The 18,624-nt window shown below is 35.0% G+C and overlaps 1 protein-coding gene across 1 annotated transcript in view; it reads right to left on the reverse strand.

Annotated features, from left to right (window-relative positions):
• Positions 1-210: 210 nt before the first annotated feature.
• Positions 211-18,624, reverse strand: part of TAFA5 (TAFA chemokine like family member 5) — a 502,678-nt gene continuing 484,264 nt past the window's right edge. The window contains exon 5 of the mRNA XM_071423849.1: positions 211-1,353. Within this exon, the coding sequence (XP_071279950.1) occupies positions 1,309-1,353 (45 nt within the window). The 3' untranslated portion in view covers positions 211-1,308. The remainder of the gene's footprint in view (positions 1,354-18,624) is intronic.

Consider the following 18,624-nt stretch of genomic DNA (forward strand, 5'->3'; position numbering starts at 1 on the left):
TGATTGACCAAGATTCCTACTCTCCTTCTGCAGTCTCCTCCAGAAGGCAATACAGAGAAGGAGTTTATCTGTGGTGTTCCAAATTACCCCGTAGAGGAGCCAATTTCTGAAATTGGAAAACTCAGAAAAGAACATCATAACAGTTGGAAAATAACATCATAACATAGACTCGTAAATCTTATTTTAAAAATCCTCATACAGATGAATGCATTGCCAGAAAACATTTTAAAAACAAGTAATCTTTAGAAGGAGGACAGCAAGGGAAAATAAATGATCACAAGTTTTATTTTTTTAACTTTACATTAAAAAGTAAGCATAGTGAAATATTGGCACATATGGCAGTGCAAGCAGGTAGTCTTCTTTGTTCTAGGAAATGTGTTCATGTACATCCATGTCTACATATGGGAAGAGGAACAGAATGTAAACACAGAAGGATTATTTGGAGCAAGTAGAAAGTAAGATAAATATCTCCTCAGCAAGCTGCCACTGAAAAGGACAAGGATTACCAGAATTCAGTTTTTAATTGGGTTTGACAGACTTTTGAGAATGGGAAGCATCAGCACTATAGCTGTCACCATGTTCAGGAAGCATAGCCAAGAAACAATAATCTCTGAAATGCATTAGCATTTTCTGAGGCTCTCCAGTTTTGACTTTTGATAGAACTGAGCATCTCCTGTGATTCTGAGGATTCTGTGCTTCCACTCTGCTACCTAATAATGAAAAAGTACCTGGAATGGAAGCCAGGGATGTGCTTTATTACTTTTATTCTAGGGAAGCTGTTGTTCTATCAAAATTTACAGTACTGCAAATTCATTAATGTCAGCATAATGAAAGGCTGGGAATGAAATCACAAGACACACTCCTATAAGAAATCCCTGTTAAAAGGTCCATCTTAAAAGGTTTTCCCTAGTGTAGTCCTAGCTTGATATTGAATTTTTATGGGTATCTTTGTATGGTTGTCTATTTTATGAAATTTTTTGTAGAGATTAACATAATAATTAAGTGAAAACTTTGGAGAGAAAATATTTTTCCTGTCATTCTGAACACGGCACTTGAAAGAGCTGTTACCTGGGTATAATATTAGAAGGGGAAGAGATTTTGTGCCACGTCACTTGCATGTATTCAGCCAGAGAAGCATTCCAAAATTAGACTAGATAGTTTGGAGCATAAAAATAATAATTCCCTTGATAATTAAATACTTAGCACTTAATCACCAGTCAAATTTGGAGATCTTCATTCACTTTCACTTGGGCTTGTGAACACTAAGATCTCGAGGATTAGCTGGAAGCCATGTGAACTGTTCAGCTGTTAGCACAGTGTGTAGCACCCAAGCAATATAACCAGGTACAGAACCTAAGAGGGGAGATAAAAAGAAAAAAGGTTGCTGTGTTATTTGCATGCCTTACAGGGAGTATGAAAGGTCTTGTGGATGGGACTAAAGCTCTACAGCTCTCATGATTGGTTGTTTGGGTTTTTTTCCTCAGGATATGAAATGTTCACATCTACCTGGTTAAGAAGACACCATTTTACTACCTATATAGACTTTTGAAACAAATTTATTTTATAATTCCAATTTTGAACAGCAAGTTCATATAGCCAGTCCTCCTGACAGTAAGGAAAGACAAATTTATGAGAACAGTGCAGCATCCTTCATGATCCACAACTGTTGCAAAACCAAATGCTAGCTCTTTTACATCATCTACTTATTCTGACATAGCTGCAGTCTCCTGAAACTCTCTTTTTTGTAACTGATTTAAAAGCAAACACTTCCAGAATAAAAATATGAATAACATACTCTATTCACCAAAAAGCAGAGAGGAAAATGTCAAAAATTCAATAAATATTTTTAAATAATTTTTTGTACTTTTTATTTTATTTTAAATTCACAAAACTATGTAAATGACATAAGGACTTATTTTCTATAGTTGAGCACACATCCTTAAGGTTATCCTTTACATCTCCTCAGTTGTATCTTAAAAAAGGTCCCCAGAGTTCAATAGTGGAGCAGTGAAGCAGCAGGACATCTTCACAAAACCATGTGACTGTCCTTGTAAAAGTTCTGTGTTCATTCACACAGTGAAGAGAATCATTATTGTTACTAAAGCTGAGAAAAAAGTACTTTAAGGTAAAAAGAAAATTACTTTATTCATATAGAATACCTCATTTCATATAGAATACCTCAATTCCTCATCTTCAGAAGATTTTAGTCAGACCACAATATTTTCTGACACCTAAGAAGCATTTAATACAGAACAGACAGAAAGATTGTTTGGCAAAGAAAGCACACACACACACACAAACACAATTATTACGATATTTCTTGCTTTCATTTACTTTTCTCATAAAGATTATATATAATATCTTCTTTTTCAAAATCTTAATCTGGTAAATTGCTGGAAATTTTGTCTGTAATCAAACCAAAGATACAAGCACATGCTTAGCTAGAAACTTATAAATCCATTTCTTTGAAGTCACCCCACAGAATTCTAAAATGAAAGTCTTAAATACTCTGATGAAAAGGGAGCAGAAACAAACTTACAGTTCTTATTTCTAGAAGAGAAAAGACAAAGTACCTTCTACATGTCATACCTATGATCTTTCTTGTATGTATATATATATATATATATATATATATATATATATAGTTCTATTTACCCTGATAGTTTGATACAAAGAAAATCAACAGCATACGATTTCAAAGTGATTTTGTTTTGTTGTTGTCAGGGTTTCTTGGTGGGTTGGTTGGTTGGTTGTTTTTTTCCGTGTGGTAACTCTCTTGACAATTTCAATTATCTTTCTTTAGAATTTCCTCAGCATCATTACTCATCATATGAAAATTTACTCATGACTTCACACAGTTTGTAAAGCAAGAAGTGCATTGTGGAGAGTCACTGCATTATGCTGGTTTGGGCTGATATGTACAGCAAGTCACAAAATTATTTTTTATGTATTCCTGTAGAACAACAGGAGTAAAAAGTGCTGTAGATTTCTAACATTGTGTTTTCCAGGAATCAGGAATATTCATAATGTATACAATTTTCCTCTTCAGTATGAAAGACATGAAAGAAAAAGACTACTCCCATTATGTATAGACAAGATTTTCATGCTGAATATATTTGTAAAGGATATACACTAGTAACTAATAAAAATACAACACCCTAAATTGTGACTTTTAACAGTGGAACCAGGGATAACATAATGATGTTTCTCATTGCACATTTGCTTATGCTTTGGTTTCTAAATCATACGTCTCACAATTTTATTAATGCTGCATCTAGATGTTTATTAGCATAAACCTATTGAAAAAAAAGCCAAACTTTTCTTTAGCTACTCTTACCTCTTTCTTGAACTTCCTTACTCAATTAGTTTTCAGAAAAATACTAACAAAATTCAGGTAACAAACAACAGGCAAGTAATTTTCACAGCTAACTAGTATTTATATATATATATATATAATTCTACAAATTCTAAGCACAAATTCTCAGTCTTTAAATGTGAATTTTGAAGAAAGAACTGTTTATATCCAGGGTAAAAACAATTTCTTTCTAGGGTAGAGATGTTGAAACATCCTTGTTATTCCAGTACACACTGGAATAACAGAGCACCAGATTAAATTTTTTAGATCAGGTGACTTTGAAGAAAGAGGTTCCCTGACAGTAAGTCTCATCCCACATAATTTTAATGCTTTATCCATTTTGTACATCTAACCCACAATAGAATGAATTTCCTCATACAGTCCAATGATCAGATATGTATCTTGGAATACCCAGGAAAGCTAATTATTCTGAGCTAGATCTTAAGCCAAAGGAAAGATCTGAAAAGCACTGTCTACTTTTCTTACTTCTACCCCCTATCCTTTCTTGTTGATTACAATGATAGGAATCTTGGCCAACCATAAACACTTACACAAACAATAAACACACCTACACAAAGTTTGCAAGCGGAGAAAGATATTTAAGCTAAGTGACCAACTCATTCAATTTTCTGTCATTTGCACGATGCCTGCCCCCATGAAATGTCAACTCTAATCCATTTTCAAATGTGTCAACTATCCAGTCTAAGTTCTGTTATCTTAATATGGTACATTACAGAAATTAACTAATGTCTGTTAAACTCATCATAGTCTTTGTATGGTCTACAGAAGTATCACAGTTTGTCACAATTCAATGGAATTCCTCTTCCAAATGAATATAAACTGCCATGAGCTTCAAATCACAGCAGAGAAAGAAAGAGAAAGGAAGAAAGAAAGAGAGAAAGAGAGAAAGAGAGAAAGAGAGAAAGAAAGAAAGAAAGAAAGAAAGAAAGAAAGAAAGAAAGAAAGAGAAAGAAAGAAAGAAAGAATTTGAAGTCCATTATTACTTGCATATCCTTCACATCTGACTATAAGGAATTATTTAGCACATTTTTGAAATTTCAGTTTAGCACTGCTTGGTGTTTAAAAACAAAACCCAAACATCCAATGATCAGTCAGAAGCATATAGAAAAAACATACAGCTTTTCTTTTTCATTCTATGCGAGTTCATTCAGTTGGATCTCAAATTCCTGTAATAATTTTGGTCACAATGAGAAAAGTCACACCTTTTACAGCTTAATTTATGAATGCACTACCTAAAAGTTTTATAAAGCATTTTGTGCATTTCATATTCTATCCTTTTAATACAAAACAACAATAATGAAAAAAAGAATACTAAAGCTTTTTCCTCTAAGCTCATGCAAGCATGCCCAGCTTTAAACCAAAAGAAAGATGTCATTACGGACTGGTAATGTTTTCAGAGAGGATGCATTAGCATTAAAAATAAATATTATGCATTGACATAAAAGCAGAGATCTCTCTACACAGTAAATCACACTTTTAGATTCGTGATATTCAACAGCATGCAAAAAAATGGTAAGAAAAAAGCTTTTACCATATATATATGTATGAGTACACAATGCACTTAGAACTTTTAAGAAAAAGAGATGCTAATGCTTTAGCAAAGTGGGATGCAATTAAATTCAAGGAATGTTGTTCTTTCACTAATGTGGAGTGTGGCTAACAGACCACCAGTTAATTTACTGAATTAGGTCCATGTGAAAAACAGCTTAGTAGTATGTGTTCATCTATTCCAGGAAACTCATCATTAAAATATATTTAAATACAAACTATCATGTTGATGAATGTTTTTTCTAATAGGACTTTTTACAAGAGTGTAAGATGTGACTTTGCAAATATTTGATATAAAAACAGATGAGCAAAAAAAACAAAACAAAAACCTCCAGAACCCAAAACCAAATAACATTTTTTCTGTGGCAAAAATTGTAACACAATAAATTCTATTTTTTTTTTGGCCATTTCTAGTAAAAGGCTTTAGGCTGTTCCCTGAGCTCACAGCACCAATCTCAGGGCTGGCTTGGGCTCACCTTGGCCAGAGCTGGGCTGGGCAGGTTACAGCTCCTATTTCAGGTCCAAGTGCCTGTTTCCTCCCCTGCCTGAGCCTGGACCGTGCCAGTGCCTCCATGGGAAGGGTCTGGCAAACCCAGAGTGTTCCCATATCTGAGCATGGGGGAATGGTGAAGGTTATGCTCATCCCTCATCTAGGATCAGCCAGGAAGCATCAGCCAGAGGTAAGGAAGCATTTAAAAATAAATACTAGCATATCAAACTGGAGAGGAAAGATGCACCCCACCTTGGCACACAAATCTCACATGCACTTCATAAATGACCTATTCCTCCTGAAGAGACTTTTGATGTTCCAAATCCATTAAAACCTTTCCATCCTGCAGCTCATGAGGCATAATGAAGTCCACAGATCCCAAAGACATACTGAAAGGATGAGAGTAAGGCCAGGTAAAAGGGGTAGACCCTAGCCTGTTCACATACAAGGCCTTAAAAGTATTACTGCTATTTTGGACTTTTTGATTGTTAAATAGTTAACTGGATTAGCAATAGGATCATACATAAATGTATATTATGTTCATTTTTGTTTTTAAAAGATTTTGAATGTAATAGATAAACTGCTTGAGAACAAAGCTGGAGTTTTTTTACTGTTTTCACACTTTGACTAAAATAATCTGCAACCATCACATGAAAAATTAAAATCTTGGAACATAAAAAATAATTAAAGTCATAGTTAGGTAATAGTGCAGCTGTTTTCTTTAGCTTTGTTCTCATGCACTGCCTGTACCAGAATATTTAGCAAAATTTTTAAATTATTTTTGTCAAGAAGGGCTGTCTTCCCAACACACACTGATCACTCAAATACAAAGTTAGGAAGGCAAATAGATAAGATATCTAGGTCGATAGAACATGCATATGGCATCACAGGAGCAAATGTGTACCTGTGAATGAACTTGAATATCTGCTTGTCCCTTAATACAGGGTAGAGGAATCTGTCCATCATTACTTTCACTGGAAGGAAAGAAGGGAATTTTACAAAAGAGGAGAAAGGAAAGAAGGGAGGATGGAAAGATGGGAGTTTTGTGCAGCATGTGATGATTCACTGTAACATTGTTATGAGCAACCTCACCCCATTAATAGTCTTCCTAAGCCAGAGGTGTCTTGGTGAATATTCTGTAGTGATGGTAACAAGAAGGTTTAAAAGCACTTCTCTGACATACCTACACAAGATTAGTCATATGTACTGCAGGATATTCAGTAGTGGAATTTAACAACTATGAACTTTATATGTCACAAGGGACCTGCATAAATCCACTTCAGCATGAATCAAGCCCACAGTTTTTATTCTAGTCTTAAATACTACTGTAATAGTTTTCACCTAGAGTGCTCTAATTCCAATAAAAAGCATGGGAAGTTGTGTTTTGTGAGGGATGGTGGTTTTATTGCATTTGTTTTAAATGGAATGGGTGAATGCAAGATATTAATAGACATACTTATCTTACCTATTTTTGTCTCCCACTGCATGCAAAAATTCACCTCTTATCCTCTTATTTTTTGTGAATAGGTATACCCTCTCAAAAGCCCCTCTTTACAAACTATTCCCAGTGGAATCTTATGAGTGAAAAAAAACCTACAGACTGAAACAACTGTATATGCTTTAACTAGACTGGAATAATTCCACTACTATTTAACTGTTTATTAATGTCATAAAGTTAAGCTCTGTTATCATTAAATACTTGTCATTATAATGAGACTTTATGGAAAAACAGTTGGACATTCAAGTCAGTTTTTTAAAGTGAAAGTCAGATAGAAGATAGGCTTTGACAGAATGAAAAAGAATTATAGCTAAAATTTCACAGGTTTTGGAAAAATATCTATCTGTCCTGTTGTTTTGCTTCCTTCCTTTCATGAGTTTGATTATTTAAAGACAGAATTTTAACAGAAAAATTCTTTAAAAGAAAAATAAATCAGAAAGATAAAATTTTCCCAATCGTGAATTATGATCCAACCTGTAACTTAATGATTACATTTGCTGCTGCTGTCAGTGTGTGTAATGGACAATGTCCATTAAATAGTAGGTATGCAGTTGCTATCTATTTGTGTTCACGGCCTCTCACTCTCTCAATGAGATTTGGATATTTATATTCAAAACTAGGTTTGAAGAGACAATTCTTAATATATCATGGACATTCTTTTGCCCCATATAAAGATAAATTTTCTCTGGTTATAAGTGACTTTATTTCATTGCTGTCTTATGAGAAGAATGTGAGTTATTTCAATTTTACAGATATAGAATGGGTACATATGGATGTTAAGGTTTACATATTCATCAATGACATATCAGGTAAGGTAAATGTCATGCATGAGAATATATTTCCAATTACTAACAAGCAAATTATTGTTACTCTGTACTGTATGCCAAACCCTGCTATCAGTCTCTTATCTGGCTTTTTGCCAGTGCAAGTGCTTACTTTCTAGTAAGGTATTCAGTCTACACCAACACAACATATTTCAAATAGCTTGATCATAGTTGCATATGCTGTGAAGTAGCAAATAGAAATAAGATATTAATTAATTTTGTAATTTCTGTGGATAACACACTGTAGCATGTGGCTGTATTGAGCCTTGCATAACAGGTCCTCATTCTCAATGCAAATCACAAATTCTGTGGAAATACAAACAATAGTATCATGTTTGAAGCCTGAGAGGTTGCACAGATAAGAATACATACCCAAAAATTAATGAACTAAGCATGAGAAATTCAAGGAGTTGAACAGTTTCAGAGCAGTCAAAAAATCAAAAGAAATCATGCAGGCGTAAACCTGATACTTGATTCAACAGGGAGATGAATGAAATCTCAGTTCTAATTCTATTTGTTTTTTACAGTAAACATTAACTGGATTTTAAAGAATTGGATTTTAAAGAAAATTAAGAGTAAAGCCTAGAACCTTGATTATTTCTCAGCCTCTAAATGCATGCTAACAAGTCAGAAGACTATATTTATTCTTCTATCATTTTCCAGGCTTGTAAAGTCCTGTGCCAAAGGATGTTCAGAGGAGCTGAAAGCACCAGCTTACTTCTGATAAATAGGAAATTTCCACAGAACATGAGATATGTAGATTAGATGTGAATTTACTAACTATTACAAAAAATTTACTATATTAATTTAATAACCACTGGGTTAAGGGAAATATGTCTCCTTTGGCTGCATGTCAGAGGCAGATCTGTAACTCCTCCTGCTAGAACAGACATTGGCTTCTGCCCTTAGCAGAGGGCTCTGTGTGCTCACCTCTTACACAATTTACTACAACCATGCATCAGGAGGGTGACCCCAGGACAGAGGATGAGAGTTAGACCCAATATGAGGCACCTAATTCATGCCCTACAAGAACCTTTAGAGTGTAACACTCCTCTTTGGTTTCCTGTTTTAACTCTTTGTCATTATCTAGTCTAAAACTGAAATCAGCAATTTTCTGCTCTGCTGATTTCAATGTGAATAATGCCTAGTGATCTATAACCCCAGTCATGGGCTTTTTGAAGACATTTCATCAGTTTCAAAAATTTGGGTTCATTCAATTTAGAAATCATTTTCAATGGGGTATACAAGTCTGCATAAGACCTTCATTGCACAATGGTCTGAAACTCCTAAGTGCAAAACTTGTATGAAATATCCAGTCAGAAATCAATATTCTGCATGTTATGTAATAAATAGTAGTATTGTGAAAATAACTTAAAAATAAGAAAATAAAAGAAAAAAGGAAAAAAAAAAAAAGCTTTGTGTGTATAAATTTGAGACCAATGTATCATGAGCTACTGCTTTAATTGACTTTACCTGTAACATTTTCAATACTGCCATAGAAAGCATACTAAAAGAGAAAAAGATTTCGTAAGATCTTAGGGCCAGATTCCAAGTAGTTTTCATTTTATAAAGTTGTTTATAATAATCCAAAGGGCAGAATTATACTCAGATTTTAGAGGTAGTTTCTCATTGAATTATTGCTTAAATATTATAGATACGTATGGTTGAATAGAAAATAAATTATAAAGTGGCACTTCTCATCCTTTCCACAATTCAAGAGGCATTGCCAACAGATTATTTCAGAATTAATTATTTCAGGCTCATACAAAATAACTTAATGAAACTAGACCCTTTTTATCTACTCTTTCTGAGATTACTTTTTCCACCAGGAAAAACAATTTCTCATTAGTGAGCTAAGTAATAAACAGTGCTCAGATTAAGAGGAAATAGTGTAAAAGGTTTTCTACATTTCTTACTTCATCTTTCTTTTTTATGTTGATAACTTCAGTTTAATGATACTTTGATATAAATCATGGGGCAAAAAATGTCCGATCTGACAAACAGCAGGAGGTATTAATGGGCCTGCTATTTAGTAGCAGCAACAATTCTCTATAAATGACCTTTTTTCACATGTTGGGAATTGAGCTCTCAGTATGTCCTTGAGAAATGAAAAATACCTCTGGCATGAGGAGACCAACAGGCAGTGCCTCAGATATTTTAAATGATAATTGCTACAGCAGGACATCTTACAACAGAATGATGACCAAAATCTGTAATCAGTTTTATAAACAACATGTTATAAGGTTATTTCACCACTACTTTTATTTTAGCACTTCATAGGAATCATTTACTTTTATTAGATGGCTCTCTTCATTGGGTAAAAATGGAAATCCAGGTCTACAACTCCATCATTCTTCTTTTGAAGCCACTTTAGATTAATAGGACCCTGGTGATTTCATATAATTTACCCATCAGCCACTGGTAATTTTATAAGAACTTTTCCCTGGGGGCTGCTGGATGCTGAACTGCTGAGTCTGATCACTAACAATACATAACTAAGTGGCTGAAAGAGGTAGAATTGGATGAGAGCATTTATGACACCATGGTCCTTGCTGTTTTCCAACAAGAATCCCTGTTGTGCCCACTGTCTGAGATCACGGAGAGAGAAGATACATATTTATAGAGCGACCTGTTCATTCATGAGCCAGTGTTACTACCTGCATTCCTATCTGAGGAAAAAATACTCATCAACCACAATATTCTAGGCTTGTAAAGGCTTGCAAAGGTGGTGAAAGAGCAGAATGGATTTTACTTTCTGACTTTCATGTCAAGAAAGATTAAAAAAAAATGAAGACTGAGAAATTTTATAACTTATATGTTTCTGTAAGTCTCTGAATATAATAATTTAGACACAAATTTGATATAGTAGTGGTTATTTCAAAAACATCATCTAGAGAAGGAAGGAATCAGGAATCACTGAGCATTCATGTATTTCAGAAAATATAATCTTAATCCAAATAAAGCAGCGTCTTTAAACCTGTTCAGTTCATAAAATGTCACCTTTGGCACTTGATTTCAAAATCAACTACTGGAATACTTCCCTTTCCAGAGCAGAACCATTATCTTCAATATTATGTAGAAAAAGAAAAAAGAAGCTTGTTTAAGCAACAGCATCAAGTTATTGGGTGTGGGGATTTTTTGTAAATATTTTCTGTGATCTGTATCATTGATCTCAGTCATTAGACTTGTGGATGTTAATTGCATTATTACTCTGAAATTAATCGGCTCGAGTCAAGATTTTTATATGTGACTTCCTTAAATTGGGATTTATTTTGGGTCTACAAAATTTCAAAACTCTTTACAGAAATTGCAACAAGTATATTATACCATAGGTCTATGGTCTGCAGCCCTATGTCACATTTCTCATTAATCTTACCCATTCCTTGTAACCATGAGAAATGATCCATGTTTCTATTTGATTGGGAATATTTCCCAGCATCTGTGGTGAAAATTCCACAGCATGTGAGCTTTTATTTTTTAATCTTGTCTGTAAGTTAATGTTGGAAGTCCCTAAAGCAGGACAAAGAACTTGTGTGGAACACATGATGTAAGTACATGCAGGTTAGAAATGGAAACAAGTTGACATGATCTTATTGACCAGAAGCCTCTGCCACCATGATATATAGCTTTAGAATTGAACTCTATAGATCATCTCAATTTCTGTCACTGTGCAGTTCAAAGTTTTGCAGGTCTCTTGTGGAAAGAAAGACATAACCCCTTTAATCTATGTAGTTGAGACAGGGATGTTTCTCATTCAAAAAAATGACCCTCGGATAAAAAAAAAAATAAGATACAACTGCTCATCTGAAGAGGTTATCTCAGCGCCTACAAAATGAAATAGATTTTTTCAAATTTTTTTTTGCTAAAACATAACAACAAATTTATTAGTATACATGTTTTAATGAATTTATATCATATGTTATTTATATAACTCCTATTACAAACAACATTAAGGGCAAAAGTGTTGCAAGAAGCCTTCTCATTCAGATTAGGGAAAAAAGCATCTGTGACACTGCCCTTAAAAGCCTTATCACAACACTAGTGTCACAAGCTCAAGCTTGGTGTGTGCACAAAAATATCTCATAATAAAAGTTTCCAAACAGCAGGAATTTGAGACCTGCTCACATTTTTTATTGTACGACCATTATCCAACACATTTTTAGAATGAGTCTTCATTTTTGCTGATTTGTTGCTTTAATAAAGTTCCAAAACCTGGGAAGAACGGATCTCTTTGGTACATCAATCCATATATGTGAGTTACAGACATTTTGCCACCAAGAAATTGCTTGTTTTGTCTGATAGGCCTCAGTAAAGTAACGTAAAGTTTTCTGATATTAGCTTTCATTTGGATATGATCAATAAGAAAACTTCATTTGCTCTCCATAGCTGCCATATTTCAGGTAGAATGCAACAAGCCCATGATTTACATGCATGCTCTAATTTCTGAATAGTGACTTAGAATTATTAACTCAAAACCAGTGCTAAAAGGGATAGCACAGATTTCCCCTTCATGTGCTCTTTGGATCAGTCCTACTTGCACTAATATCAACATCAAAACTCCTGTTGATTTTCCTGAGAGAGAGATGGGGCCCATTTACTGCACACTCAAGACCCTAAAGGATCTTTTAAAGCCTTCAATAAACCAAGCCCCTGTTGTACTGTGGCTGTTTAATTCTGTTAGAATTGTTCCCCGAGTAGCACTGCACTGCAAAACATCTTTTTTTTAATTTCAATTTCTTTTTTCTCATACCATTTTATTGCTTTTAAACTTAAATTCCCTTTTCTTCATCTTTCATAATCAGCTCCAATGTCTTCTTAGGCCAGGACTCAAATTTACTGAGAGGGCAAGCAGCAGGCAGTGAAACAAGGGCAAACAAAGGAGCAGAACATGGGAATAACTGGGAAAAGACATACTAATTCAAATAGTTTTAAGTTATTCAGATGCATCTACTTTCATTTTTGTCTGGATCTTGACACTAAATACTTGACTTAGCTGAATATTATGGTCATCTCACTTTCAGTAGTTTAATATACCTTAACAGTGATATCATTTCCCCTGAGAGGCACAAACCAAAACCACAGAGATAAATCACTGAAGTTTGGAAATAATTAATATTTTAATGTTTTTATGAAACAAAATTAATCCTCAAATATACACATTTTATCAAGCAAAATAAGTATTTGTTTATATTTACCAAATCTTATTTCCTCCCCTATATTGATTAGTAGCAAAGATAACAAACAACTCATATATACCCAGGCACATAACTGTAAAAACACAAATGAGCATTTGTTGAACCACATGTGTTGTGTATGTATATACATTCTGTCCCCATAATGCTCCTTCCTTTGCAGTTTATAGCTCCATCTGCAAATTGTCCTCCAAATACACAGTATGTGGCATGACATAACTGCCAATTCTCTTCTCCAGATGCTCAGAAAAAGGCAACGAATACTGGAGAGAGAGTCAACTTGAAACGCCTAAATTCCTTTGGAGGAATGAAACGGAAAGGACTTGACAGTACATTTCTGATTAGACCTTTCCACCTGAACCCATTCTTCATTCTCTTTCTGCTGGCATCGGGTTTTATTGTAAGGGGATAGCTTTGTGCAGGCTACTTTGTAGAGCTAGTGAGCAACTAAGGCAAGCTGGGCAGCTACTGTGAAGTGCACAAATTACAGTCTATTAAACTATGTCTCCATATGGGATTAGCTGGATGATAATTAAGCCTTCCCTGCTTCTAGATGACAAAAACCTGTCAGCAGCTCCGGATCACTATTTTTAAAGTGGTTTGTAGTGTGTAGAGCTGACAGAGCTCCATCCTTTTGTGAGATGCATTCGTTTCCTGTCCGGATCAGGGATCAGGGACCTGGGTCACTTGCATTGAAACACACACTGTATTGGCACTTGCAATACTTTTTTTCCAGACACAGGGTAAGACCTGGAGAGATGGTTAGTAAATAGAACACAAAACAAAGCCACACAGCAGGAATGCTACAAAGCATTCCACAACTTCATGAAATACAGTTGTGCTTACCGAGGCGGTCTGGCAGGATGAGACTGCATGTTACTAAGGGAGTATTTCAGAAGGCATATATCAGTCCTGTGTTCTTAGGTCATCTGCTCTTACTCCTCCGTTGTGCTCCATAAAAAATGTTCCAAAGGGGAGCGAGTTTTTCAAATATACCTTAGTTTAACTACAAATGCAGGGAATGGCAACTACCTGTGTGCCACTGCTTCAGCTGAGGCATTTAACCTGGAACCACAGTGACTGACAAGGGGTGAAACTATGAGAGTAAAGTCCTCAAAAAGATGCATCTAGTCCTGAAATCTGTCTCTGACACAAGCTGCTGCAATAACCAGTGGCTTAACTTTGTTTAGTTCAAGAACAAGAGAAGTCATTGCCTTGAATATTTTCTTTGACATTACAGGATATAAGAATACCCATCCTAGGAACTGAAAGCTGGTTTAGAGTTTCAGCTGTGATAAGTTTCAGTAAGGCCATAAGGTGTTGTTGGGTTTTTAGCAATTTTTGTTTTTCAAAGCATTTTATTTTCTTGACATGTCTGCTAAGATTTTTTTTTCTCCATTTCATCTACTTACACTTCAAATTAAATTCTCCTTTAAAGGAAAATGCTTCTGAAAATTAAATAATATTTTATGACATAAACCCTGATATCACTCATTTACATCACTTAACAAAGTCTTATGCAATTGGAACCACTGGATCTGAGAGGAAAATCCAAGTCAATGTCAATGATTTTCTTTCTACTCTCAGGCTTCAACAATTATCTGAGTTTTTGCAAATATAAAACTGACTTGTTCTTCATGATATAATGTCCAAGTATTCTCTTCAAAGATTAAGAATAAAATGTCCTGAAACTACCAGCAATCTGCACAAAGTACTGTCACCACCAACATGTGATGAAATAGCATGATGGGTCAGTATTCAGGTTTGACAGTTTTGATAGTTATCTAATGTAATTTGTCTAAGTTTCATGCATATTTGAAAGCTTGTTTATATTTTCTGCACCATATTATTAGTGAATCTATTTTGAATCTTTAAATCTTGGGTAATAGTTATCTTAATTTTATGATGATATTTATTTGAAAGATTGTGATAACAAAGAAACAGTAAACTAAGCTATTTTTGCATAGCAGATGAAAACACAAGGCAAAAATAATGTGATGCTTCCTTTGGGATTGGTGTGATAGTAATTGCACTCCCATAAGTTTAATTTTGGGAATCCTTTCAGCCACTGCAATTCACTTTAACAAGTTCATTCATTCAGTCTTAAATGTTCCAGTGCTCGATGCCCTGTGATTAGCTCTGCTTTTTTGTGTATCCAAAGGGGAAGAGCAGTCAAATAATTTGAAGCAGGCTACAAGACTATTGACATATGCATTGATGTTACCCATGACAGGATAGGCCCTAGTGATGGTAATCCACAGGAGGCAGCACACAGCCCTGAATACCATAAACCCACTAAGCTGAAAACAGTGTTAGAATTCAAACCAACCTAATTCAATCAAATACAGCTGTGCTACAGACTGTCCATAGACCATCTTTTGGAAGACTCATTAGAAACAAACAAAATTATGGTGATCATGCATTTTATTTTACATTTGATTATGCCAGTATTCATATTATGAATCAATCATGTATATTATATAGTTTTTAATAAAAATATAATGCCAAGAACACCTGAGGGAAGTTGAAAATACATGCTGCTTTTTCAATATATGTAGCAAAGTGCTGTTTCAAACTGTAAATACTCAAGCTGGATTTCAGAGCTGTTTCTCAAGAATTAGAAAACCTAAAAAACCTTGAATGCCTTACTGTGAAGAAAGAGAGAGAAAGAGAGAGAGAGAGAGAGAGAGAGAGAGAGGAAGGAACAGACAATTTTTCTCCTTTCCTGTATGAGAAATGTTCCCATCTACCAATGACAGATATGTGCATTATGGAGAAACCCAGAGCACATGACCTGCTCCCAAATGTCACAGTCAAACAGAATTCAGTATTATATTCCCATTTTTGACCTTAACTGAAGGTATATCCTTGAGGATGCAGTATGACATTGATGGTAGTGATAGAGAATGGGGAGTCTTAAAAAGATTTGTTAAGATGATTTGGTCATGCTTGTCAAATCTCAGGCATCTCTGACTCACTTCATTATTTTTATATTTTACATTTAAGCCTGGCATGTTTTATACTGAATGCTAGGATGGAAGACTATGATACAAATTTAACCTTGTGCAAGATGGCCCAGCCCTGCAGAGGTTGGCAATGGTTCCTGATCCATGAATGTGTATGTGTGATTGGTACTCACTTTGCCTCATCATGCTGTCAGTTCTCCAGTGCTGCTCAAGTGTGACTGGAAAATCTGGCCTAAAATTTTGGAGAAATAATCTGTGCATGTGCAAAAACGTGGAAAATCAAGAACTAAATCAAACTGTAAACCCTTGGAACCTTGTCACCAGCAACAGATCTTTGGTAATTCATATGAGTAGAGAATTCTTTTGTTTTGGCAGTTAATTTGTGTGGTAGTAGAAGAAATTGCATAATTGCATTCAGTGTCTCCCAAGCTATTTACTGTTGAAACAGATTTTTTTGCAAATATCAGTGTTTTCAGATGCTATCATAAATTAAGTATTTAATAACACATAAAAAAATGCAAATGTTAAATCTGTTTAATGTAAGCTTTAGTATATTAATTGAATAGAATTTTCATCAGCCAATATTTTCAAAAGAAAATAAAATCCTGCCAAATGTAAGCAGTATAGGGTAAGATATACTTATACAGAAACAATTTTCACATACCTGTCTTTAACATTCATGACCTTTCCCTATGAGCCTCTCTTTATTACAGCAAAATAGATCATAAACAGACACTATTTCAGCCTTACTCAAAAATCATAAAAAATTGGTTTAATCAAAATCAGCCTTCCGTAACTAAAGAAGGAATATGAATCAGTGTGGTGGGTTAACCTTGGTGACTGCCAGTTGCCAAACCATCCATTCTCTCTCTCCCCTTTATCAGCAGGACAGGAGGGGAAAAAAATGTGAAAAGGGTCACGGGTTGAGTTAAGGACAGGGAGATCACTCACAAACTACCGACTCAGGCAAAACAGACTTGGGGAAATGTATTTAATTCATCATAAATTAAAAATAGAGTAGAATGATAAGAAACTAAAACAAAATTAAAACCACCTGATTTCAGCCTGCTTTTCTGCTCAGACTCAACTGCATTCCTAACTCTTCTAAGTCTCCCCCTAAGGGGCACAGGCAGGCAGGTAATGGGGGTTCTAGTCAATTCATAACCTTTTGACTCTGTTTCTCTTTCCTCATAACACTCTTCTAATCCAATGTGGGTTCCTCAACAATGGGATAGAGCCCTTCATTAACTTCTTCAGTGTGGATCCTTCCCATCAGCTTCATTAACTTCTCCAGAAAGGTCTTTTCCATGATGCACTGTTCTTCAGGAATGGTGTAGGTTCCCTACAAGACTACAGCTCCTGACAGGAGACCTGCTGCTCTGTTCCTCCATGGGCCTGGTCTTCTCCACTGGTAGCATCTCTGCTCTGGTACTTGAAGCAGGAGAATCTCTGCTCTGGTACTTGAAGCACCTCCTCTCCCTCCTTCTTCATTAACCCTGCTGTCTGTAGAGCTGTTCACTTATTTTTCCTCTCTCACACAACTGCTACCCAACATTTTTTCACCCTTTCTTAATTATGTTATCACAGATGGGCATCAGCTTGGATCATGGGCTCAGTTTGGTTCAGTTTTGGGGTCTTTCAGAGCTGGCTGGAACCAGCTGTGTTTAACATGAGGTAGCCCCAGGCTTCCTCTCACAGAAGCCATTCCTTCAGTGGCTTCCCTTGCCACGTCATCCCAATACAATGAGTTTAACAAGACAAGAAAACACAAGGCATTTCGCTAAATCCAGTGTGACACTCTACAGACTTTTTCATTCTGCACTTTTAGAGTTGAGAGTAAAGCATCAGCAGAACTGGCAGTGGCAACAGCAGTAGCCAAATTTTCTGTGTAAAAGATTGTCCAAATTGCTATTAGTAGTATCAAAATTATTATTACAAAAGTATTTCTTTAATTTATTCTTTTTTAGAAAGACAGAAAAACACAAAAAAAAATTAGGTAAATTGGTAATTTTTTTTTTCTGGAATGAGCATGCATCGCATCTTTTACTTCTCTTGTGGCAATATAAAAATATGGAAATCTCAATGCCAAAAAAAGCCCAAACCAAAAATGTAATAAAAAATATATAAGTGACAAATAAAGAATGAAACTCTTTCTTACATATCACAATAGATATAAGAGAATCATCCATCTAATATAAATGCTCTTTTAATATTAGAATGTTCAGCATCTTTGGACTAGTTGTTTAAAGATAAAAGGTTGTAAAAAAAAGGATATTCTGTCAGATTTCACAGAAGCACAGATACATAGCCAATATTTATCTGAATTCTAAAGAAATGCTCCAATCTGTCACTTATATTTCTGCTTTCCTTCAGTAAGTCATACTCCTGTTTTTGTTTCTAGCAAAGAATAACTTTTTAGAGATCATTTCTGTGCTATCTATATGGATGTGAGTGCACCATTCCTTACTATAAAAAAATATTCAGAGGTGTTGGATCACGTTCTTTTAAAACAACTTCTATATGAAGAATATTTTATTGAATTTACAGCAAGGATGTTATTGTCCAGTTTTAGAGTGACCCAGAGCAGCAACAGGACTCTAAAAAAAACATTAAGAGTCCTTTATTTTGGATTTAGAAAAAAGAGAAGAACACAAACCTTCCATCAGATACAGGTATCTACTTTGGAACTACCAGTTTTAGGTGCTTTGAAAGCAAACAGGCTGCTACTTA

This window comes from Agelaius tricolor, unplaced genomic scaffold (genome assembly GCF_023055355.1).
Source record: "Agelaius tricolor isolate 1412-34295 unplaced genomic scaffold, bAgeTri1.0.p SCAF_3, whole genome shotgun sequence".
Taxonomy (NCBI): Eukaryota; Metazoa; Chordata; class Aves; order Passeriformes; family Icteridae; genus Agelaius; species Agelaius tricolor.